At 41.9% G+C, this 26,536-nt stretch overlaps 1 protein-coding gene across 2 annotated transcripts in view; it reads left to right on the top strand.

Annotated features, from left to right (window-relative positions):
- Positions 1-26,536, top strand: part of PHF2 (PHD finger protein 2) — a 111,373-nt gene that overhangs the window by 59,061 nt on the left and 25,776 nt on the right. For both annotated transcript variants that reach the window (XM_033140868.1, XM_033140867.1), the window contains exons 3-11: positions 7,154-7,268; positions 9,646-9,806; positions 14,637-14,778; positions 16,729-16,915; positions 17,708-17,870; positions 18,759-18,846; positions 20,706-20,812; positions 22,553-22,644; positions 23,926-24,015. In XM_033140868.1, the coding sequence (XP_032996759.1) occupies positions 7,154-7,268; positions 9,646-9,806; positions 14,637-14,778; positions 16,729-16,915; positions 17,708-17,870; positions 18,759-18,846; positions 20,706-20,812; positions 22,553-22,644; positions 23,926-24,015 (1,145 nt within the window). The remainder of the gene's footprint in view (positions 1-7,153; positions 7,269-9,645; positions 9,807-14,636; positions 14,779-16,728; positions 16,916-17,707; positions 17,871-18,758; positions 18,847-20,705; positions 20,813-22,552; positions 22,645-23,925; positions 24,016-26,536) is intronic.

Here is a 26,536-nt window from a genome sequence, read left to right as displayed (position 1 = left end):
GGGGCCAAACCAGGGATGGATCCATTTCAATAGGACCTTACATTAATCAGAGTGATATGAATCATGATAACTAGTAAGTGTGTAACTGTAGGACATGCGCATTGAGATCATGCTGTGCATGTCAGCATCTTGGGGTAGGCATTCACTACTTTAGACTTCTCCTTTGCAGATGGTGACCACTTATTCTCACGTTCTATAAATTGAGAAGCTTTAATAACCTCACCCCATCCCATCCTATTCCTGCCATGGTGAACACTGTGCCACTGCTTCCAGGAGGTCACTTCTGCTGATCTGTGACACCTGCCCCCATGTGCCACCACCGATTGCCAATATTTTTGTTTCTGCATCCCACTCATGCTGGAACTCCTCTTTTCATACAAGTAACTGTGTTTTCTGCAGCGGAACAAAATAGCTCGTGGGATCCAGCAGCATAGCTGGCATGGGAATGAGCGATTGCTCCCCACTGCTGCTCTCTGAAATTTGCCCTGTAGGTAGGAGCAGAACAACCAAAGCAACACTGTGCTTTCAACTCCCAACCTACAGGACTGGTGCAAGACGATACCATAGTCCGTTGTATTAAAAGGCACTAAGACATCAGGAAAAATCAACAGGGTTACACTTCCCGTGTCTTTCTTCTGATACAGGTCGTTGATCAGCGTGGGTAAGGCTCTTTTTTAGTGCTAAAAACCAGCTCTGAAACCAGACTTACATGGAACAACATAATCAGCTTCCTCCAGGCATCCATAAAGCACCATATAGCTGGCCCCGTTTATGTACTGAGAATACCTGTAAAATACCCTACTTCCATCAGTAGCTCCACAAGATGGTAATGTTATGATTACCACCTTTCTTTAATGAAAGTGTGAACATTTTAAAGCATTCCAATCCATAAATAAAGGAGTAGGAGGTTTTTGAGGAATCTGCAAGGGGAAACCGGATTTTGGAGAATAGATCAGCCCTTCTGACAGAACATAGAACTGCTGTGAGGAAGAACGCTGCATTTGATGAACGTAATAGTCACAGGTTATAGATGTGCGTTTAATCAGATTTTAATTAAGATGTCTCCTGTAAAAGTGACTGACTGAATTCTTAAAAGCAGCCCAGCAGGTTGCATACAAAGGTTCCTTTCCTCACAGGAACTTCTTCTTTTTTCTTTTTTTTTTAATAAGAATTTATTGGTTTTACAACTGACAACAAACAGATATAACACCCACATTAACCCAACACCTAGCAAAAATAGACAAATACATAAACACCAATAATTCTTCTTCTTATATTATACAAAAAAAGATTCTTGTTCGAATCTTGGTACAGACTTCCCCTGCCTTTTCACCTTCGGTTCTAAAACCAAATATTGCTTTGATAACATCATATACCATCTTAATCTTAACAACTCGAAAATCTAAGAGTTAAAATATAAATCATAACAAATATCCTCATTCACTGTAACTGCTGTTAATAACAAAAGTCAGAATACCTCTTTTCTTTATCAAAAACTTAAAATCTTAACACACCGGTTTCAGGTTACCATAGTATGTCTTTTTTTCCTTTTTGTCCTTAATACAGTTCACCCTATCCCCCTTCTGTCCATTTTCTCTGGTCGTCTTGCTCCAACACCACTCCTCGAAATGTCTTTTTTCTTTACTAGTCCACAGATCCAGACTAAGTCCAAAACCGTCCTTGCATAGAACATCAGGGTACGCACCTCTTCTTCCAGCCTCTCCGGTTCATCATCCCATTCTTCTTTTGTTTGTAAGCATAAACATAAATTTTTCACCTTCGCTCCCGAGCTCTCACCTCGAGAGTTAGATATAACAATTTTCTCCGTCCTGGGTCTGCCACCCCCAAAGGACGATTCATTTTTCCGGAGTCGCCATATCATTCCATCCTGTTGTTCGATCATCCCCTTCAGTTCCATGGCAAGGTTCTCTTCCACTGCAGCCATCTCCTGTAAAGTCTCCTCTGTGGGATAAATCTTTTTTGACATGTCACAATTCAATATCTCCAATTTTTGGTTGAGCAATTCCAATCTCAATATAATAATCCTTTCTTCGTCACTCATCTCACAGTTCGTAACCAAATCAAAAACAAAGCCAAGCATGGCAGAAGCAGGCATAGGTGTCAGATTACAGTTTCGAATTTCAAACTTCTCCATCTTAATACCAGTGATTTTCCATTCAGTCACAATCCTTCGCAGACATTTTCCCTGAATCCAGGGTGCAAGATCCACAGATTTTAAAAAGAGATATTGTCCACAAATTGTTCCCCAGAGGGAAATCCAAAAAGTCTCACTTATCAAACTTCAGATACTTTGTAACTATCACTGTAACAGCAGTCTCTTAAGCCAGTTATTTTCTATCCCCCGAAGGGAGGGAGGCAGGCTTCCTTTCCGAGTCTCACCCGGGTCGTTAAAAAAGATGCGAAAACAAGTCCATTCCAATACTCACGACCACCGGGTTTCTAAAACTTCAGATTTTGACAGGTAGAACATTGACGCTCATCGCGGGGGCAACCGCCTCTCCACATCCCGGTTGGGGCATATCCCCTAGAGCCCGGCTCCGTTGTCCCTTCACGCCCACTCCCCCTTTACAGGGGGAGCGAGGGAAGGGTTCGGAGCCACAGTGGGCATAGCCGGGGAGCCCAGGGTGCGGGACGCTCTTCCCGCACCCCACCGGAGCCCCGCTTTGCGGTAGCGGGGCTCCAACCCCCGGGACGGACTGGGTCGCCTCGCAGCCGAGGCAGCCCACGACCGCTCCGCAATGGCGTCGCCGCCGGAAGTCACTACCTTTCCTCACAGGAACTTCATTCCGCCATTGGGATACAGCCCAATGGATGGGAGATGGAGAATGTTGTGTTCTACAATACCTATGTTCCAAGGTGGGTGCTTAAGTCTGTTGTTTTCAGTTACTGAGCATTGCTGGGTTTAGTGAAGCTATTTCAGGTGATTTTAAGTAGTGCTGTGCAACTGCTTCACTTGAATCTCACTTGAGGTAGGTGTATTGAGGTCAAAGTGGGACTCTTCCAAGGTGAACATAAGCAGGGGAGGGAGAGTTTTTAAAAAGTGATCTAAGTCAAAGAGACCATCTCCAAAATGATGGGGACGGGGGAAGGTAAACAACAGCATATAAGAGAAATGCCAAGAATTGTGTGATCAATGAAGAGTGGTTCGTAAATTATTTTAATAAATGTCTGTGTCTTCTTTTTCTATCCATCCTTTCTAAGTGAAGTGCATTCATTTCTTTTATATGTATTAAATGCATTTCCTTTTATATGCATTTTGTTTTACGGCTGTTTTATATCAGGTTTTAATTTATTTGTTTTTTTAAAGTAAGTTGCTTTGAGAGACTTCAGAGCAAAACGTGTCAGATAAATATAATTAATAATGAATACATGTTATTTGCTCACTTTTAAAGATCGTATAGAGAGTAATGTTGGAGAGGAAACAGCTTTTATTAATTTATTATACCAGCTGCATTAGTCTTTTGTAGTTGCTTTTGTCAGTAATAGAAGCTGTTTGTTCATGCGCTGCAGTGAGCATTAAGTGTCATGCACATATAGTAAAGAGGAGGTTGACCTTTTTGGGGGAACATCTCTCCCCCAAAAAACTAAGTCTTTGAGCTTTTTTTTTTTTTTACAGCATTTTCCTTTTAAAAAATTGCCCTATTTGCCATACGTCCAGGTCTCCCCAGACATTTTGCCAATTCGGCAAAAATCCACCTGGACGCCATTTTGGCAGTCTGATCTGGAAAACCTGGACGTATGGCAGCCCTAAACTAGTGGCTCTTTCCCAATTGCATATCCCTGTCTTGGACATTTGGCTTCTATTTTTGGTGTTACCATTCCAGGCTGTCCTTACTGACGGTGATTGAATTGCGCACATTTATTCTAGCTTTATTTTTCTTTGGCATTTTTGAAAAATTGACATTATAGGCAAAATAATTCTCCTTTCTATTGCACGCTTGGTCACTCTTTCACATATTGCGCCGCGGATTCTCTAATATGCAGTCAGGCAGTGATTGATGGTGGAAAGTATCATACAGCCCTGAGCGGACTTCACCACCAAACAGGCATCAACTTACAGAATATGCTGTGCATATATTGCAAGTGCCTTGATTTTCAGTATTGTTAAAAACAAAAATGTGTGTATGTGTGTCTACATCACCACAGATACGTCAGTTGGAATGCAGGCTGATCACATCCCTCTGTACTCAGTTAAAATCAGTACTAAATTCCACAGGCCTAAATTCAACAGAACTTTCTTCTCTCCACGGTCCCCTGTGGCCCACACATTGCTGTGCCAAGGAGGATATGCCCACATTACCACTCCAGGCCTCATGGCTTTGTGAAGATGAGTTGGACAGGCTGCAAACGGAGGTCTTGCACCACTTCACACATTCAAAGCCTTGAAGGGGCAGGTCTGAGGAAGCTTCCCCTTAACTTGAAAGATGCCACAGGGTGCTCATCAAATTTGTTGCTGCTTTCAGTATTGTCGTCGTTGAACCCACGCTGCACCTGCCACCTTAGGCCTTGCTTGACTGAAGGACGGATGTCTTGAGAGTGTAGGTTGGCAGGTGCTGTGTGGGTCCAAGGGGCCTCTCCCTCAGGCAAGCATAGCCTGGGTGAAGAAAACCTCACCAGCTGTACTGCCAATCTGGGTCAGCACTGGTTACAAAATCCTATGCAGCCCCTTCAACTTGTACATCATGCAACCCATCCTGCCTCTATGGAAGGTGGGTGGGTTGCTAAGTTGAGGAGCAATGAGACCATTGGGAGGCAGAGGCAAGACTTTTCACTAACCCCCTTCTCCTCTCCTTTACCCAGCACACCAATTTTGCACCCTGCATTTTCTCTTCCTTTTTTCCAGGGGGTTGGGTGCAAAAATGCTGCCCCAGCCATTCAGCAGAGCAGGGACCTCAGGGAATAGTGATGTCCTATAGCAGCCTTCGCTGGTCTGGTGCCCTCTAGATGTGCTGGCTTTGGTTATAGGAGTTAGAGTCCAAGGACACCTGGAGGGCACCATGTTGGCGAAGACGGTTCTATAACCGACAGCCTATATACGCAGGGAGATCATGCAATAGAGTCCTTCTGGAACTGAATTGCTTTTCCAGTTGAGATTTGCCAAGCCCTGACATGCTATGGTTTTAGGAGTTTGGCCAAAGGCTGTTTGTTTAGGACAGCCTTCAGTTGAAAACCATGTATCCTCTCATCATGAATACATTATGGCTGCTTCCCTTTCTCTGTGTCTTCACACTTTTTGGGGTTTTTTAAAATTCACTGTTTCTGTTGGTTTTTTATTGGAGGCGGGGTTCGGGGTTAGTATGTTTTCTTGGTTGATGGCTATATTTTGTGGATTTGGTTTTACTGCATGTGTATCTTATTGTAATTTTGAGTTTATTTTTTAATAGAGAGTGGGATACAAATTATTAAAGAAGCAAAATAATACTTATTTTACTAGCAGAAAGCTCTTTTTAAAAGCCTTGAATAAATAGCTTGCCCTGAAAGGGGCCAAACCTTTGTCTCTCCCTCCATTTTCTTATCTTCCAAACCCCCTCTGAAACCTAGATTGGGAAATCACCGATCTTTGTTTGGCAGAGTGTAATCCCCACTATGGAGGGCCCTCCGAGGGCCTTCCCTTCAGTGGACACCACAAGTGGAGAATTATTTTCATACCAGTCTCCATGAAAAGATGCTCTGCTAGGGACTGAAGATGCCCAAAGCCATGCCTGCCCCTTTGTCCCAATCCCTTCTTGTGGCAAGGTAAGCTGCGAGGATTGTCCTGGATAGCTTAGTCGGTAGAGCACGAGACTCTTAATCTCAGGGTTGTGAGTTTGAGCCCCACATTGGGCAAAATATTTCTGCATTGCAGGGGGTTGGACTGTATAACCCTTTTGGCCACTTCCAACTATGATTCTATGCCCTGGCCACAGAAAAGGCTGCAGGAAGAATAAATTCTAGGAAGCCTTGGAGCAGGGGAAGGTACTATGTGTGGCTCCCAGGATTGGAACAAGCATGGCCCCACTTCATTTACTTTTGCATGCTTTAAGGAGCAATGTGCCTGACCCAATCCTGTTCTCAAGCATTTGATCTGGGATGCTCACCGTTGCAGAGGTCGGTCATTGAATCTATAGAGAACTCAAAGCTAGAAAACTGGGTTCCTGAATTCTACTGTCCATGGACAAGGGGTTTTGATGTATCTAAACTTGCAACCCCCACCCAGTCCCCATATCCTAAGATGGTACAGTCCAGGTCTGAATTCTGTCTGGAGTTTACACATGGAAGCTCTATAGCAGGGGACAGCAAACTTTTTCAGCAGGGGGCCGATCCACTGTCCCTCAGACTTTGTGGGGGGCCGGACTATATTTTCTTTTTTGGGGGGGGGATGAACAAATTCCTATGCCCCACAAAGAACCCAGAGATGCATTTTAAATAAAAGGACACATTCTACTCATGTAAAAACATGCTGATTCCCGGACCGTCCGCAGGCCAGATTTAATAATAATAATAATAATAATAATAATAATAAATTTTTAATTATACCCCGCCCTTCCCAGCCAAAAACCGGGCTCAGGGCGGCTAACACTAAATAAAAACACAGGAAAACATAAACCCAATCAATTTAAAATAACAGATTAAAATACAAATTTAAAAATTCAATATTAAAACTGCAGTCTCATTTTCAAATAACCCACCAATAAAAGAATGAAGCATAAATATCAAACAGAAGCCAACCCAAAGGCCAGGTGGAACAGCTCCGTCTTACAGGCCCTGCGGAAAGATACCGAATCCCGCAGGGCCCTGGTCTCTTGTGATTTAGAAGGTGATTGGGCCGGATCTGGCCCCAGGGCCTTAGTTTGCCTACCCATGTTCTATAGCTCTGTGGTTATCTTTGTATCTTCTTGTGCTTAACGTTACCAAATGAACAGAGTTCAAGATGCGACATATAGCCTTGAGTGTTAATGTCTTGAGGCAAATGAGAAAACAAATGTTAGATTTCTCCTTGGAATAAAGCACAATCTCTTGCCCCCTTATGTCAAAGTCACTGTTGTGTCTTCAAAGAGATTATTGTCATGTTGTTTGTCTGAAGTCAATGACAAATTGATTATTTTCTCCCTCCTCAGCTATACATAATCCTGTCAATGTCTGTCTCTTGCAGTGAAAAAGAAAAGAAATTGGCACAAACACGACACTGGTCAAACCACAGAAGTCAAGCCTGTTCAGAATGGGAGTCAGGTATTCATCAAGGAACTTCGAAGTCGAACATTCCCCAGGTAAGTTGTAAAATGATGCCAATGTTTGGGCTATTATCAGTAGACCATACTCTGGAAAAAATGTGCTTAGAAGGTGATTCTTTTCCCTCCAACATGTTTTCCTCTGTAGATTTATATGTGCAATAATCCAAGAGACCTTGAGCTAATAGTTCTCTGCATGATATCTTGCAGAGACACATTGAAATCTACAAGCCCTTCACCCAAATTTTCACCCCACTTGTTGAAGAATTCAAGTCTGTGAAATCTGCAACATTTGCCTGATTTGTATCCACCATGCTTCATAATATCTGGAATTGATCCACAGAAATTAGTGGAAGCAGTATAGGCTGTGGGCAGAACAAAATGTGTAAAATATGGGTTGCTTCCCTACTAGAGGCTATTGTAATTCAGCAGTAAGCTTCAAGCAGAATTAAAATTGCAGTTTGTCTTATTATTAAGATTTTTTTTATCCTATCATCAATGGGACTATTACGGTGTCTCCACTTACCAGTAATACCATATTAACTATGATTATCCAGCGATGTCCAAGCCCAAACTTTTGCTTGCTTACAAGTAAGTTTTATTCAGTACAGATACAGTGGTACCTTGGTTGTCAAACTTAATCCGTTCTGGAAGTCTGTCCGACTCCTGGAACCATTTGAAAACCAAGGCGCGGCTTCCGATTGGCCACAGGAACTTCCTGCACTCAATCGGAAGGCACAGAAACCCCGTCGGACCCTCAGCTTCCAAAGAACATTTGAAAACCAGAACACTTACTTCTAGGTTTTCAGCATCTGGGAGCCAAAACATTTGAGAACTAGGATGTTTGAAAACCAGGGGACGACGTCACAGGGCTTCCGTGGCTTCTGATTGGCTGCTGGAGCTTCCTGCAGCCAATCAGAAGCTGCGCTTTGGTTTTAGAACATTTTGGAAGCTGAACGGACTTCCGGAACGGATTCCATTCGACTTCCAAGGTATGACTGTATAGGGAAGGCACACATGGCATTGGGAATGCAGTCTCTTCAGTGTGTGGAGGCCCCTTCACAAGGGTAACCCATGAAGGGGACAGAAGTATCTTATAATCAATGTACGGCAAAACAGGTTTAAAATGGAATTATTAAATGATACATTCCCCACTGCAAACTCCTGATTTATACTCAGTATTGTTAGACAGATAAGATAAACCCACCCTGAAGGAACCTTTGGTTCCTCTCTAATCAGTGTTGACTAAGAAATAGGAAAAGAGCATCAGGATTACTTAGTGCAAACCCAGGGTAAACAAGTTCACTAATTAAATTAACAAACCCACCGCTAGTGCGAAGTTCCGGTTCAAAATTGAAGTAATAAGAAACTTTTTTTTAAAAAAAACAACCTTGCCTCTAGGAGACCAATATGGAGGATTTGCTTTCACCAACACGGTGGTCTTGCTCATCTGTTTCTTAAACTTTTGTTTGCATTTTCATTGGCTGCCACGTGAAAGGCACTGGTGTCCTTAAAACGAGATGTAGTTCAAAACAAGCACAGAAGAGGGCAGCCATGCAATATCCTAAAAACTTTTTGGTTCTTTATAGATTCAAGGATCTGTTATGTTTGCAATCAAATAGCATTTGTTACTCTACCCTTCAAAAAAAATGTCATTTTATATATGCACCAGAAAATATATGAATACTAAATATCTTGTCTGCTGGGAAGACCCGTATCCCAATGTTTTAAGATATCTCGTTTCCCCCAGATGCTTTTCAGAACCACAAATGACAAAAACTATGTTCAGCCAGTAAGCATACTCATAACAGCAACCTAGACACAAGGGATCCTGGCACATGCAATTTCCAAAGCACCAGGCACCCCACCAAGTGTCCAGGCACTCTGAAAAACTACACATCCCAGGACCCTTTGCTGCCTTGCACATGCTCCAAAGCTTCATTTGCATTCTGAATTGGAGAAGAGTTTATCGGGGAAATGGGGACTGATCATTATGCAGCTAAGCAATGTTGCAAGGGGGAGAAACCTGTAACTCGTGCCACAGTTAAAAATAAACATCAGTGGCATCACTAGACGTGCACAAAACAGAAATACAAACCATTCTTTTAAAGTTCTTCATATTTGTCTGGCTGCTTGATTGATTTAATCAAGACTTAGAGAGGATCATAGACCAGTGGTGTCTTAATATGGAGAAGTGTGCATGCACACGAAAGCTCACACCAAAAACAAACTTATTTGGTCTCTAAGGTGCTACTGGAAGGATTTTTTTTATTTTTTTATTTTTTATTTTTTAATATGGAGAGTCATACATTGATCTGCAGCCTGCTTTATCAGTAATAAAGGAAAAGAACATACGGGCTGGGTGTGAAACTCTTTTAATATTGGAATTATTCTTTCTTTTGTTTTGAATTTTTAGTGCTGAAGACGTGGTAATAAAACTGACTGGAAGCCAACTAACAGTTGAATATTTGGAAGAAAATGGATTCACCGAGCCTATCCTCATCCCAAAGAAGGACGGCTTGGGCTTATCTGTACCTGCACCGACGTTTTATGTTAGCGATGTTGAAAACTATGTTGGTATGTATTTGTTTTTTAGTTCAGAGCCTACTTCACGGAGAGCACTTTGAAAGTGCTCTCCCCCCGCATGCTAGAATTGATGGCTTGATTATTTTCTTTATTTCTGTGTTCCAAAATCTTACTAATTTCAATTACATTCTGGTCAAAATAATAACCCCATATATAAAAAACTGCAGTATTAATAACTTCTATTCTTGTTGACACATTACATGATTTATGAAACTACAGGTGAGGTACTCAAACTATATCCTTGTTCTTCCTGTGTGCGGCAATTATTCTGTCTGTGATGTTTCTTCCTGTCCTTGTAAAATGTTATGTCCATCTTTTTCCGGTTGTTTCTGTTCTCCATCATGTCTTGGGCGGAGCTAATATCTCAGGTGTGCTGCTACCTTGATGTCCCTTTATAAGGACCACCTACACCCATTTGCCTCCTCTCGTCTATACCTTTTCTTTGCATCTAGTTTTCTCACTACCCTTTTAGATCACCTAGCTGGTCTACAGGACCATTAGCTGTTCCGGTTGGGGCTGATGAGAGTCCACAACAACTGGGGGCAACAGGTTTCCCATGGCTGTCTTGGACCCATTTCCAACTCCCTGCATTTAAAAGCTGTGTGTTGCCAGGAGACCTTTTTCCTATCACAGTGCTGAGAGAAGCTGCAGCTGCTGACCAACCCCTGGACATGCAGCTGCTAGAAGAACAAGCTGATATGGTCAATGATAGCAAATGGGGGGGGGAGTAATTTGTGAAATACAAGTGCCAGACAGGATGCTCCTGGGTAAAGTTCTACATGTGAATCCTGGTGTGATGGCCTGGGAGTCAGACTCTGATGCTGAACCTGAGGGATCCCAGCCTGCACAGGATTCCCCGCCTCCAGAACCAGCTGAGCCGGGGCCAGGGCTTGAGCCTGAAGGATCCCCACCTGTGCTGGATCCCCAGGTGCAGGCATCAGCAAAGTCTGCTCTGGCTCCTGATGGGAGGGAGGACCCATTGCCTGCAGGTGCTCCACTCCCAGCCTCTTCAGAGGAAGCTGAGGCAGCCCCTGGGTCCAGTAACCCACCAGCCTCTCCTGAGCTACAGAGGCTCAGGGCAGAGAGGCGAAGGGAGTTAAGTGCCTACAGGAGGAGTGCTCGCCTCCAGGCCCGGAGGAGAGGCGAGTCTCCGGAGGATTGGGGCCGCCCTAAGCATAGGGCTAGATAAAAGCCAGCCAGACCCAGCCCAAGTTGCATGAGCAACTTAGTTGCAAGCGTATGCTCAACCTGCAACCTCGTGCCTGCACCTGCCTTGGACCTTGACCTGCTCCCTGCCTCGCTCCCCACCGGACTGACCTTCTTTGGACCCCTAGACCCAGGACTGGATTTGGACCTCGCTTCACGGACAAACCCCTGGGGCCAGCACACCTGGTTTTCCCATGGCAAACTTAGCCATCCATCCCAAGTTCATCTTCTCCTGTGCAGATGCTGTTTTTGCACATCCTGATTGTCCCACATAGTCCCACATTGAAGTGGTTTTTATTGGCCACAGTGGACTGAACAGATTTATTTTCAAAAGCTGGTACTAGAATCTGTTGGACAATGACTTCTTACAGTTTTATGTGTCTCCATGGTGCTGTGGGTTAAACCACAGAGCCTAGGGCTTGCTGATCAGAAGGTTGGCGGTTCAAATCCCCGCGACAGGGTGAGCTCCCGTTGTGCGGTCCCTGCTCCTGCCAACCCAGCAGTTCAAAAGCACGCAGTGCAAGAAGATAAATAGGTACCGCTCTGGCGGGAAGGTAAACGGTGTTTCCGTGCACTGCTCTGGTTCGCCAGAAGCGGCTTAGTCATGCTGGCCACATGACACGGAAAAACAGTCTGCGGAAAAACGTTGGCTCCCTCGGCCAGTAAAGTGAGATGAGCATCGCAACCCCAGAGTCGTCCGCGACTGGACCTAATGGTCAGGGGTCCCTTTACCTTTACCTTTACCCCCTGCTTATTTATACATTACTTCGAATACTTTGAAAGCAGAAGATGTGGTGTAAAAAGTTTTATGAATCAAACTAGGCATTTTAAAAAGAAAAAAAAATACATTTGAAAATCCAAGTGTATAACTAAAACACTGGTGGGAACAAGTAAAAGAGACAAATAATGCCATTCCTTCCTGAATGATCAGTAATATCCTAGATTGAAGCCTTTTCTCAATCAGTTGGCCTAGAGATAGTATGGTGTTCTGCCCAAGGGCAGCTGTTCTTTGTGATTCAGAGGTGACAAGCACACTTTGGGGAGGAAGGCTCCTCACTTTATTCCTGTACAGTGCAAATCAGCATACAATGCACATGGCTAGCCTGTTTCTGAGCATAAAGCACAGGACTGGCCTGCATAAAGCATATCCAAGCATAAATTGCACAATAAGCCTAAACACAGCCTAATTAGCCGAGTTGGATTCCCATTTGCAGATATGCATACAGGTTAGTACAGCAAGAAACATAAAGACCAGCTGGGTAAAGCTAAATACTCCAGCCCACCAGTTGTGGCCAATCATAGCTCATGGGATGCCAGGCAAAGCTAGCCTACAGGAAGCCTAATTCCTGCACCTGGTTTCTATAAAGCACAAGGCATGAAACAGCGCACAGTGCCTGACTTAGCCTTATGCTTGGCTATTAATCTATCGGGCAAGATCCTACTGCTTTCATTCCTTCAGACTTTAGGACAGCAGTGGACATGGTCCCCCACAGCCAGGGGGAAGCATCTTTGTTGGCTCTGGGTTCTTCCCTCCCAGTTCTGCATCTGGGTGTCAGGGTGTGTAGCCGTGTAGAGGTGTGTTCCTTTCACAAACTCCTTGGCTCCCTCTTATATAGCCTTGCACTGTGCTGACAAGGCTGACTGGTGTATTGGTCATGCACCTGTAGCGTTCCTGGAGAAAGGGGAGTTTGACTGTAGATATCCCATTGGCTTTAAAATGAAAGCAACAGTGTGTGTGTGCCAAACTCTCATCTTATCTACGCAAGTTAACCACCTGGCATTTTCAGGCTTTGATCAGCCATGTTGACATTCTGCTATTTTCCACTGAATGAATGCTGAATACACAGATTCATATTAAATCCTACAAGCATGGGGTAAAAATAGCAAGCAATGCAACTTCCAGGCTTGTTCAGGCCTTATCCCGAGGCATCAGGGGAAATACTGACAACATCACACTATCTTCCTGTGCTGCAAAGGACTTCTATGATGTGACAATACATATGGTTCCAGCAAATGAACACTGAAGAGCTAAAGCAGGGCTTGTCCAGACAGCTTCCATTTTGGAGAATACTTTGTGATACCTCAGTGGGGACAGCTGCGTTGTAGATGTATTTTTATTTTTTTCTGCAGCAATGCTTTGCAGGAGGAGATCGTATATGCAGATACACTGATATACCCCAGCAATGTTTTCACTTTAAAGGTGAAAGCTTGTATGCATTTCATCCTTGGATGTAGCTTTAATTTCAATTTGGGAATTTTAAGAAAAATGAATAAACTGGAGATTTTTTTTTTTACCAATGATCACTTTCTGAACATTTTCTATAGAACAGTTTGCAGCCTTTTAACACTCTATGGCCACGATGCAAGAGTTGTTGTACTGTCTCTAAAAGAACAGGCCTGCAGTCTCGAGGTGCTATGTATTCCATCTCTGTCCAACAGGTTGTTCATGATCTACTGGTCAATCGTGGGGATGTTTGTTGTTGATCACAGCATGAAGCTCCTTATTGATCCCGTAAAAAAGCTCTGGTCAAATCTCCCCCCCCCCCAAAAAAGCTCAACAGCTCTTGGCAATGACAATGGGTAGATCACTGCCAGTTTTTTTTATACTGGGAGTAGATCACAGTCTCTTGTGAGTTGAACATGGCTGGAATAGACCACCCAAATGACCTCCATGGCTAGGAGTGCTTTCTACATGCTCCAGCCGGCACGAAATAGCCTGACTGCAGTAGTTCATGCGCTGATAACCTCAAGACTTGATAATTGTAACACGCTTTATGTAGCATCTTTGCATCTGATCTGGAAAATGCGGCTAGCACAGAATGTCGTGGCCAGAACTGCTCACAGGAGCAGGCTATTGGAAACATGTTATTGCTCTTCTGATTGCTGCACTGTTTGCCAATTTGCTACCAGGTCAGGTTTAAGGTTCTTGTGTGTTAATTCGCAAAGCACCAAGCAGCTTGGGTTCAAGGTACCTTAAGGACCGCTGGATCCCTGATGCTCCATCTTGATCACTGAGATCTTCTGATAGGGCACTTATTGTGGTTCCCCATACCCCCGAGGTTACTAGGGACCAAGCCTTTAGTGTGGCAGGCCTTGCCACTGAAGGCTCAGCAGGAATCATCCTTGTCTTCCTTTAGAGACGTTATTTAAAAACAATGTTATTTAGGCAGGCCTTGGAAATGTGAGTTTTCTTTTAACCAGTGGAGGTTTTGACTGATGTTTTTATTGTTGTAGTTTTTGTGTGGTGTGCGTTGCCTTGTATTTTCGTACAAAAGTTTGGCTTGCAGATATTTAAATAAATAAACAACAAACCTTGGAGTGGCTCTCTCTCTCTCGCTCTATCTATCTATCTATCTATCTATCATCTATCTATCTATCTATCATCTATCTATCTATCTATCTATCTATCTATCTATCTATCATCTATCTATCTATCTATCATCTACTGTATCTATCTATCATAAACACAGTTTCACAGAAAGACGGTATGAACCATTTTCTCCTCAGGCACACCCTATGGTAACCATGCCCTTTGAGTTCCACCTTGGCCCACAACTCATATTGGCTCCAGTTTGACATTCTCATTTTCCTTGGTGTTTTTTTCCCCCCTTTCAGGACCAGAAAGGAGTGTTGATGTCACTGATGTCACCAAACAGAAGGACTGCAAGATGAAGCTAAAGGAATTTGTGGATTACTATTACAGCACTAACAGAAAAAGAGTCCTCAATGTAATTAACTTGGAATTTTCAGATACAAGGTAAGATAGAATGACAGGCTTGCCTTATTCCTGGGATGGGCAGGTGTGTTGCTGGACTTCAGTTCCTTCAGCCTCAACCAGCATAATGAAAGGTCAGGGGGGATGACAGATGTAGTTGAACAGGATTTGAAGGGTCACCGTTTTCTCATCCCTGCCTTACTGCACAGATTCTGAATATCCCCCAGCATATTTAGCATTTATTTTTTTTAGAGCATTAACAAAGACAATTCCTCAGTAATCCACCTATGTCTTATGTAATGATTGAATCAATGGTTTGGCCTTCCTCTACAGATTACGAAATTGCTTCCAGACACATTATTCAACTGTGCTTCAGTTTGCTGAATTTTCTTTCTGTTGGCAATGTTTGTGGGCGACTGATGAATTTATGATTTGCTGAACCATGTAATTTAAACCTCTCTTTTCTTGTAGGACTTCTGGGCAATCTACATAGACATAAAAAGATTATTACGGGGCAGGAGAATGCTCCTTTATAAACAGAGAAAATGATGAGCTCTGGCAAAAATAAAATAAACAATGGTTGTTTTAGAAGAGGATTCCATCTTATTGGACAAGAGAAAGGAGTGATAATTAATGCAGATTACAGAAAGCCTGAAGGATAATTGCAAGATCATTTCTTTTGTAGTATCCATAGCTCTCTAGGCTGTATTTATTGTTTTAATAATGTAACCCCCTTCTTTCTACACAAAGGATCAAAAGCAATTTCAAAGCTCTGTGATTATAGGTATTTTTCATTAGGTATTTTTTACAGCTTTTCCTCTATCTGCTGAAACAATAACGATGGGAAGCATTTTATTCTTGAGGATCGTCGAAACAATCCTCACATGCTGCTGATTTAATCACCAGCTAGGAAATATTGTAGTGCTCAACAAAGAGCATGGCATTTTAACAGGCTCCAAAGTTCTGCCTTGACATGAAGTGTAAATGATACGTACATTTATAACGTGAGCGTTTTAGTTTTAAGGTCCCACACAAGAGGTGCTTAAAATGAAGAATATATAATAAAGCTGTTAAGTATTCAGGAAGCATTCAGGGGGGGAAAAACTGATAGTACTGTTTGCTCTTACATTTACATAATGTTTGGGGGGTAATAAACATTTTGGCAAATCAGTTTCGATACTGGTTATAACGGGTTTATTGAGAGAGAGAGAGAGAGAATGGAGCAATACCACTAACAGTCAAATTCTATGCATGTCTACTCAGAAATGAGCTCCACTGATGAAAATGGGGGTGATTTCCAGGTAAAATAATCTTTTAGCCTAAAATAATCTTTCTCAGATTTGATTCATCAAGTTGGACCCACAACAAATGTTGTGGTGTAGACTGTTCATGTTCAGGATTTTAGGCACTCTGTTCCTCACCCCCCCCCCCAAATTCTTGCCCACCCCCCAATAATCAATCAGAATTCTGTAGCCACCAAACATACTCAGTCCATATGACAGTTACAGGTAGGTAGCTGTGTTGGTCTGCCATAGTCAAAACAAAATAAAAAATAAAAAAAATCCTTCCAGTAGCACTTTAGAGACCAACTAAATTTGCTCTTGGTATGAGCTTTCATGTGCATGCACTCTTCTTCAGATACCTCTGTCAGTCCATATGACATTGAGTTCTTCGAGCCCATTCACCTCATGCTCCTCCTGCCCCCAGTAAAAGTTCTAAAGTTTTTTTATATATACTTCTGCAAACTTGAGGTTTTCCAAGGTTATTGATTCATCCTGTGTGTGTGTGTGTGTGTGAGAGAGAGAGAGAGAGAGAGAGAGAGAGAGAGAGAGAGAGAGATACCATTTTGCAATATGGCTACATGAGAACTGGTACTTTTGAGAACTGAAATCACTATCCTGAAATTTCCCCATGAACAGGAGACTGACAGAGATTAGCTCTAATGCTGACTTTAAGCTAATTCCGGTCTTTTTTGCTTTATATTTTAAACAGAATGTCCAGTTTTGTGGAGTCTCCTGATATAGTGAAGAAACTTTCTTGGGCCGAAAATTATTGGCCTGATGATGCTTTGCTGGCAAAACCAAAAGTGACCAAATACTGCCTGATCTGCGTGAAAGACAGCTACACAGATTTTCACATAGACTCCGGTGGAGCTTCTGCCTGGTACCATGTCCTGAAAGTAAGATGCTTTATTCCATATTTGATCATGCACCGTTACATAGTAATTCCTCTCCTTTCTTGAATATCCCATTTTAGCTCTGCTGCTAAAGTAAGTATTTGACTTAAAAATACATATTAAGGACTTTCAGAAACAAACAGCAGTTTTTGACATGTAGTTTGGGCAGTCATTGTGCCAATGCTTCCCCAAACATCTACTATAAGACCATGAAGCGTGACCTTTCTTTCTCTTTTTAATTGTTTTTATTAAATATTTTCTTGGGTTACAGAAGTGCATACATGGTCTTCACTTTCAGATTATAAACTCCTTTTTACGGATCAACTATATTGTGGGGGATGAGAAAGGGGGTAGATTTTGTGTCGGTGTTACATTTCTGTATGAGGTATATAACATATACAGTTAGAGAGAGGAGCAGAGTGGTAGCATAGTGCGTAGCTAAACTATGGATTTCACTCATGTGGGATGCAATGTTGGCCATCAGCTTGGATTCCTTTAAAAGAGGATTAGGCAAATTCATGGAAGATAAGGCTATCATTGTATACTAGCCACAACGGCTATGTTCTTCTTCCACTGTCAGAGGCGATATGCCTCTGAATACCAGTTTATGGGACTCACACTGAAGGGCTTAAATTGTAACCATTAAATGGAAGTGAGTTCCTGAGCCTGTTCTTAACAACTGAAAAGGCCCACAAACCATTCTTTAGCTGTTGGTGGAACAGATAGATTTCTGTAGACATACTACATAGTATTATTTGAGCATGATAATCAAAACATCTCTTCTATCCATTACAGGGAGAAAAAATATTTTATCTCATCAAGCCAACCTCTGCAAATATTTCCCTCTATGAACGGTGGCAGTCAGCAGCAAATCATAGCGAAATGTTTTTTGCTGACCAAGTGGATAAATGCTACAAATGCACAGTTAAACAAGGACAAACACTTTTTATCCCATCAGGTGAGGATGCTGTGTTGAACGCATTTGTTAGCTTGAAATTTGGAATAATAATAATAATAATAATAATAATAATAATAATAATAATAATAGACAGTTAAGTCAGAGAGCCAGTGTGGTGGTGTGGTTAAGAGCAGTAGACTCGTAATCTGGTGAACCAGGTTCGTGTCTCCGCTCCTCCACATGCAGCTGCTGGGTGACCTTGGGCTAGTCACACTTCTTTGAAGTCTCTCAGCCCCACTCACCTCACAGAGGTCTACTCCTTCGGGTAGTGATAAAGCGGGATATCAAATCCAAACTCCTCCTCCTCCTCCTCCTCCTCCTCCTCCTCCTCCTCCTCCTCCTCCTCTTCTTCTTCTTCTTCTTCTTCTTCTTCTTCTATAAAATAAATAAGACTTTATTGTAGATGATAAAAATAAAAATTATTTTTTTCTTACCTGCACTAATGATAGTCATTGTTTGGAAGGGGGGCTTTTATCCATTTCCACTGTCAGTAAATCAATCAGTAGCTGAACTGGGTTCCACACAGTCACAAAAACAAATTAACCAAAGAAGCCTCAAAAACAAAGCGCCACACTTAATCCGTTACGGAAGTCCACTTGACTTCCAAAATGTTCGAAAACCAAGGCATAACTTCTGATTGGTGCAAATGCCTTGGAAACAATAGCCGACAGCCGCATCGGACGTTCGGCTTCCGAAAAACGTTTGAAAATTGCAACACTTACTTACGGGTTTTCAGCATTTGAGAACCAAGGCGTTTGGGAACCAAGGTATCACTGTATATATGAGAAAAGAAATGTGAATGAGCAGCAGACTATAAACATTTAAGAAGCTAGTGATTATACTTCTGCTTTTCAAAAGCTGAAATGTTTCCCCTTCTGTCTTTTCCAGGATGGATTTATGCAACTTTAACTCCTGTTGACTGCTTAGCCTTTGCAGGACATTTCCTACATAGCCTAAGTGTAGAGATGCAGATGAGGTAAGATGTTCATATTTATCTCTGTTTGATAATATTCTAATGAGATGTGCATTTTCTTGGGTCTGCAACAAAGAGTGCCACTAGCTTAGTTAGAAAATATTTTCTTTCCTGATTAAAATAATAGAAAATAAACAAACATTCATTCCCACGGCTGTTGTCATGATTATAAAGCATACTTGCATATTTGTAAGCATAACTATGTCTTTAAAAAAATCAATAAACCTCATAAGCAGGGCTTTTTTTCAGCCGGAACTCATCAGAACTCAGTTCTGGCACCTCTCAGGTAGGCGCTATTGCCATGATAAGAGAACAAAGGAGGCGTTCATGGTGAGTTCCAGCACCTCTTTTTCTAGAAAAATAGCACTGCTTATAAGACTCATGAAACTGCCCACTTCCATTGTCCTAGACGCTGTTCCAGAAATGTCTCAAATCTATTCAAAATTATTGTTTATAGTAGTCGTCGGCATAATTAACTGTAATTAGGCATAAGAAGAATGGGTATTTTAGAATGCAGCCCTGTACAGTTACCTGGGAATAAGTCCCATTGAACAATATAGGACTTAGTTCTAACTATGCATGCTTTTGTTTTAATATGTTTTTGTTGGCATATTAATTATGTAAATTCCTATTGTGAATCACCCAGGGATGTATTTGTACAAAGAGCAAAAAGTAAGCATGTACCGTATTTTTTGGTCCATAAGGCGCTCCGGACCACAAGATGCACTTGTTTTCTAAAGGGGAAAAACCAGGAAAAAATGTTTTCCTGGTTTTCCTCTAAAAAACAGGGAGGGGGGCGCTGGAGGGGAAGCCCCTTCTCCCTTCACAGCGGCTCATCCCCGCTTCCTTAAAGGGACATGGGGACGAGGGGAGAAGGTTTCTCCCCTCCTCCCCATGTCCCTTTAAAGCAGCAGGGGATAAGCCTGCTTTTGGCATCGGGGCGCAGGGTGGTGGAGAAAGCAGCAGCATCCCCGCTGTTTCCTCCACCACCCCGTGCCTTGCACCGATCCTTTGGGGATCGGCGGGCAGCGCGTGGGGTGGTGGAGGAAATCCTCTACCAACCTCCCTGCCGCCCACCGATCCCAAAAACAGGCTTCCCGCTGCCTCCTCCCATCCCCCGCCACGTTCAGCGGGAGGTGGGGGGAGGCTGCAGAGATGTTGGTGGATCGCGCTAGCAGCTCCGTGAACGGAGCTGCTGGCACGATCCACCAACATCCCCTTCGCTTCCCGCCGCCTCCTCCCATCCCCGCCGCGTTCAGCGGGAGGGGGGGGAGGCTGCAGAGATGTTGGTGGATCGCGCTAGCAGCTCCGCTCGCCGAAAGAAGCTTCTTTCGGTGAACGGAGGTGCTGGCATGATCCAGCAACATCGCCGCTGCCTCCCCCCACCTCCCGCCGAACGCGGCAGGGGATGAGGGGAGGCAGTGGGAGCGAAGCCTTCGCTCCATAAGGCGCACAGGGATTTTCCCTTCCTTTTTAGGAGGGAAAAAGTGCGTCTTATGGAGCGTAAAATACGGTAAATTCATAAATTGCACTAGAAACATATGTTAAAAATGTGACATTGTATACACTTTGGGCTGTATATTTGTACAGTTTGTCAGTTGTTTTCCAAGGAACAGTGTGGGATTTTGTGATAGTTAATTCAGCAAATGCTATGTAAAAAGCTCTTCTGTTTCACGTTACGCTGGTCATTTTCATAGCAGCTGAGGATTTATGACAGCTTGGATGATAATAAGCACCTGTAAACCACAGCCACACAACAGTTGTGTTATGGTCAATGCTAGGAGATACTTTTCTTTTTTGTTTAGAAAGCTTCCTGTATACTGTTCAACTGAAACACTTTTTTTTTTTACTATGCACCATAGAGCATATGAAGTTGAAAGACGATTAAAAATTGTCAGCTTAACCCAGTTTCCTAACTTTGAAACGGCATGTTGGTACACAGGAAGACACCTGCTAGAGTCATTTAAAGGTAAATAAAAGCATTTAGTGTGTTTCTTGCTTTCCATTGTTTGCCATGCCAAGTATAAACGAAAATGATCTAGCTATTTTAAAAAGAATAATCCTCCTATGGGTTTTGGAAAAAAGATTTTCAATAATGAGATAGTCAGATAGATGTCAATAAAGTAACTTTTTACAAACAGCAGCATGCTTTTGATATTGATGGCACTAATACAAATTTGATTTTTACGAAGGATTTTGATTTGTAATCCACGTTTACAACTCTACAGGGGGCGCTTGTGGAGTCAATTATCCACCAAAATGCTAATAAGCACATTTCACAACAAAGATGCTCTGAGTCAAAAGTGGTCTTCCTTGCAAAAACCGAATGTGCAGTACTCTGGAAATACATTCTGGCAGGCAAATCCTGTAATTTAAATTAATTGTCTATTACATTCAGAACAAAGCCTTTAGATACCACACCACTGGAAGTGTTTCCTTTTGATCATATCCTCCTTGAGGTGACCAATCTCATTGATATCTTACCCATGTGACCTTCATAATCCTCCCGACCCTATGCCCTACACATTCTCCTAGAAATTTATCTTCCCAAGTCGCTTTCTTTAGCCTCCTTTTGGTTGCATTCTCCTAGAGGATTGTTACTGAAAGTCTAATGTGCCAACTTAGCTGCTGTATCAACATAGAAGGGACTAGTCAATGACGGTGTTTCCGCCTAATAATTTCTTCAGAGAATTTCTTAGATTCCAATTGCTTTACCTGTTCGCTGTCCCAGGATCTTACACATTCATTGTTCCTGCTGTTCTGGAGTTTAATTGTTTCACTGAAATACCACAGTAAAATTGATACCCTTATTACAGAAGAATACAAGAGTTCAGGTTGGTTAAACGGTGCCAAATACTGCGCAGAGACCTTGAACACAATACACCCATGCCTGTAATCTTTGTAAAGCGCCATTTTCTTTTGTAGTGTACTTGTGGAAAAGTACTATGTGTCTTTAGGCCCTGACAATGTAGCAAAATCTGATATCTAATTAAGGCATGTTACACTTAAAATAAACATGCCACAGGTCAGCCATCTACTGTATAAAGTCAAATGCTGACTAATTCCTAACTACTCTGATATTGGAACTTTTGTGTATACTGCTTTGAACTTTTTCAGAGCAGGGTGTGAACGTGAGGTAGACTTGTATTACCACCACTGGGGACAGAGAAAAGAAAGTACTTCATCATACAACACACAGTTAAATTACAGAACTGGCTCCCACAGGAGGTAGTGATAGCTTTAAAAAAGGATTAGACAGATTCATGAAAGAAAGGGTTATTGATGACTATTAGCCATGATGGCTCTGCTCTGCTTCCACAATTGCAGGCAGCAGTACTTCTGTTTATCCCATGTCGGATACAGCCCTATGTATTGGGAATTGTAATATTATGAACATATAAATCCAATTTTTGTGGACAAAGGTATCTACTAATTTTTATTTGACACCACGTTTGAAATCCATTGCCAAATCCCAAAATAAACGAGCAGATTTCAAGTTGAAAATGCACCTGTTCTGAAATTTCAGATTCCGAAGTTGGGAACTGTTAATTTTATGACCATACAAAGTCTTGCTTTTCAGACTGTTCGCTTGCTTTTAGATCGCCCCTTCATAAAACAAAGAATTAATTTTTTTTTCATTTTGAAAATGTGTGTGAACAGAAATTGGTCACTTTTATTGAATGGCCGTTGTGTTCTCTGCTTTGCTTAGGATTGCACAAAGCTGGGAAGCAGCCTCCTTCTCATTTAGTCCAGGGAGCAAAGATCCTCAATGGCGCTTTCCGGGCATGGACTAAAAAGCAGGTGGGTTTACGTGGCTGCAAAAAGGGGAAAAAGGGAAAGGATGGAGCAACAGGGAGAGAGAAGTCTGCAGATAACAGAGGCAATAATCTGAGAATTCCAAAACAATAGCCTGAGAAATCCAATAGAATTAATGGTTTCATATACAAGGCTTTCAATGAAACAAAACGTTTTGCATCCTGCACTATTAAGCTTTATTCAAAGAGATATGTGAGCAACTAAAATCCTGCTTGATGTGTTCAGCTATTGTTTATGTGTAGCAGAGAAAAGAAGCAGAAAACGGGGACTGTCTCTGTCATTTATATATTTATTATATAAATACATATACTTGGTTCTCCTCCCTCCAGTTTATCCTCACAACAATCTTGGGAGGTAGGTTAGGCTGAGAGAGAGGGGCTGGTCTATGGATTGTGCCAAGGAGGGAAGCAGTGTGTCCCTGCATGCCTGAGGAAATATGGGAAAGACCCCCATATGTCCTGGCTGTGCATGGACACAGCACAGGAAGGTAAAGAGAGCTGCTGTGAGAATACAGGGAACCCAGAGGAGGATTAGCAAACAGCACCAGAAGACAGAAACCTACCGGTAATGTGCTTCCTTGGGAAGATTTCGGGAGGTGATTTCATACAAAAGTGTTGCCTCAATGATATCTCATCTCTAGATTAGGATAAATTGCACACCACCCTAGATAAGAAAGAAGAAAGGGGGTTGGATCCAGAGTTCTGCAGCTGGGGTTCTGTGAATGAAGGGTTGGAGACCCTCCAGAACAACATGGGAGGTGGCAGAAGGGCTGCAGGGGAAGGGATGGGGAAGGGTTCATTAGACCGAACCTCTTCCCATTAACAGAAGAAGCCCTTCAATGCACATAAACAGGGTCACGCTGCTCAAGCACGACACAGATTCACCAAGTATTCCACATATAGTATATTAACTTTTTTTTTAAAAAAAACAACAATTAAAATAAGGGTACCTTTGGATCCAGCCTGAGCTTTGAACTGAAGTGCTCAATAACGTTAGCCAGTGCTCCCCCCCCCCTAAAAAAAATGTTTAGGGGTACTCTCATTTTGACTCGAGAAAATCACCAATTTTATAGTTCAAATCGGGGGGAAATAAAGACAGTAAATGGACAAAAGGTCAAAGATTCACAAAAGGTTTAGGGGTATGCGTACCCTTGCATCCCCCCAGAAAAAAGCACTGACGCTAGCCTTGCATAATTTTAACAATGCGAAATTATAAGCTCTCTTGATGCACATTTGAGCCTTTCTGTTTGGCTTTATTCTGCTCTAGGCATTAATAGACCATGAAGATGAACTCCCAGAACATTTTAAACCCGCACAACTTATTAAGGATCTTGCCAAAGAAATAAGATTAAGTGAGGTTGGTATTCTTTCTTGAATATACACTTCTTCCATTTCTGTATAAAATGTCAACAAACTGATTTCTGTGTTTCTAAAGGGTAGTTTACTAATATTAATTTGTATCCTACATTTCCCTGTGTGTGGTCAACAATCTTCATGGAAGATACAACAGCCACAGGTTTAAATTTGAAGGTCTCGTGCACTTTAGACCACATCCCTCCTTCTTAAAAAGGAAGCATAAACTTTATCCACAATGTTAAGCCTCAAAAGTATAAAAGCCAGGTAAATACAGCTTGCTGAATCTAATGCACACATGAAACCTTTTAAAAAAGTATCTCCATGTTCTTTTACATAATTGGGTTTTCTATAGCTTCATATGCACCATACATTTAAAGCATCATACCACTTTAAGCAGTCATGGCTTCCCTCAAGGAATCCCGAGAACTATAATTTTGTTAAGGGCGCTGAGAGTTGTTAGGAGATCCCTCACGGAGCTACCATTTTCAGAGTGTTTTAACAGTCAGTCCCTCTTCCTAGGGAACTCTGGAAATCATAGTTCTCTGTGAGGGAAATAACCATCTCTGAACAACTCACACCCTTAACAAACCACAGTTCCCAGGATTCTTTGGCAGAAACCATGACTGTTAAAGCAGTGCAGTGGTACCTTGGTTTACGAACTTAATCCGTTCTGGAAGTCCGTTCTTAAACTAAAGCATTCTTAACCCAAGGTGTGCTTTCCCATAGCAGCGGGGGACTCAATTTACAAATGGAACACACTCAACATGTTCTGCTTCCAAGGCAAAGTTCACAAACCGAAACACCCACTTCCGGGTTTGCAGCGTTCTTAATCCAAGTTGTTCATAAACTAAGCTGTTCTTAAACCAAAGTGCCACTGTATATAAGTGTGCTTTGAATGTATGGTACAGATTTGGCCTATATCTGAGGCACATCGTAAAATGACAATACATATACTGAGATTGGACTTTGTTCGGCATGTTATGGTGGCAGCCAAAAACCGCGAGGAAAAGGAAGGTGTTGTGATGTTTTTATTGTATCAATCTGTATGTGATTCTTTTATATGTATATGTTTTAATTCTACTAAAGCTTAATTGTTTAAATAAAATATTTTTAAAAAAATGTGTGACAAAATAAGCATGTGTTAAGATGACCTTTAGATGTCACCAATGGCGGGGGATAATCTGATCTTAGTTGGGAGGCAATTCCATAGAAAGGCAGCCATCACTGAGAAGGCCCTATCAAAAATATCAGTCATATAATACTTCAGTGAACTTCCAGGGAAGTATTGCCCATTTGGTTTAGGAGACTGGTTTAGGATCTGACTGATCCACATGGGAAGCCAATTCTGTACATTAATATGGCAGACACATGAAATCCACCCAAATGGAAATGACTTGTTGTTCAATGGACAAATTGAAGCTGCATGTCTTTCTAGTGCCTCACTCTGTTATTCTGAAATGGATAAATAAAGCAACTGGTTAGAGATCTTTAAAAAGAAAAAGAAATGAGGGAATGGCTAATGGCTACAGAACAAGTTAGGATATTAAGCCAGCTTGGAAACCATAGTTTCATATCCTGGCTTGTTTCAGAGGAATTTACCTACCATAGTTCCATAGCCAGTACATAATAATAAGCTGTAGTTAATGGAGGACGTCCTGGTTTGTTTACCCAATCTCATGAAGAGGCTGTATGCAAGGCCAAATGTCTTGTTTGCATCTTGGCTTCTTAAACTGAAGTGTGATCATCTGAACATGGCCAATAAATTGGATTGTGCCCAGTGGATGAAGGATCAGGCCTAATGAGTACAGCTCTGCCTTTTATTCCGAGTGCAAGGATACCAAGACAGGGGCTACTAAAAATCTCTCTGCCTTTTATGGGTTCCATGTAGAATATGGCTTCTGATGATTATTAAAACGACAGCATTAAACAGGAAATAATGTGTTTTTAATTAGTCATACACCGTTAATTTTTATTGTGCATCTTTTACTGCTACCTTTTACCTTGGGGGACAATGTAATTCTGTTTTGCTTCTCCCATGCGAATTAATTTGAAAGGCGTTCTCTTAAAACTGATTAGCATTTTAAACATTTCTTTCTTTATTTTCTATTGTTTTACCCAAAAAAATATAAAGTGAGAGAAAAGAATGGAAGAGGCTTTTTGAAAAATGTAAAAACAAGAACAAGAGAACAAATGAAGCAAACAGTAATTCTCCACATTTAAAATTATAATTAGATGATAATCACATTCTCCTAATTAAAACAACGTTTCTAAATTATGGAAGTGTGTGACTATATAATAAACTTCTGCAAAGTTTGTATGTGTAGCTGGGGCACCCCTTTATGTTTAAATCAATGGCAGTTGTTCCAAGGATAAAAGAAAATAAATATACCCTGCCGTTGTGATGCTCAGTACAGAAATATTCTTCTGAAAGTCCTGTCAAGCTGACAGAGCCACAGAAAGTAAAAAATAGCATGGTGCAAACTGCAAATTAAACTAGATAGTGAAAATAGGCATGTTGATTG

The sequence above is a fragment of the Lacerta agilis genome, chromosome 2 (assembly GCF_009819535.1).
Source record: "Lacerta agilis isolate rLacAgi1 chromosome 2, rLacAgi1.pri, whole genome shotgun sequence".
Lineage (NCBI taxonomy): Eukaryota > Metazoa > Chordata > Lepidosauria > Squamata > Lacertidae > Lacerta > Lacerta agilis.
The sequence above is the reverse complement of the archived record's forward strand: the minus strand, read 5'-3'. Positions and strand labels throughout refer to the sequence as shown.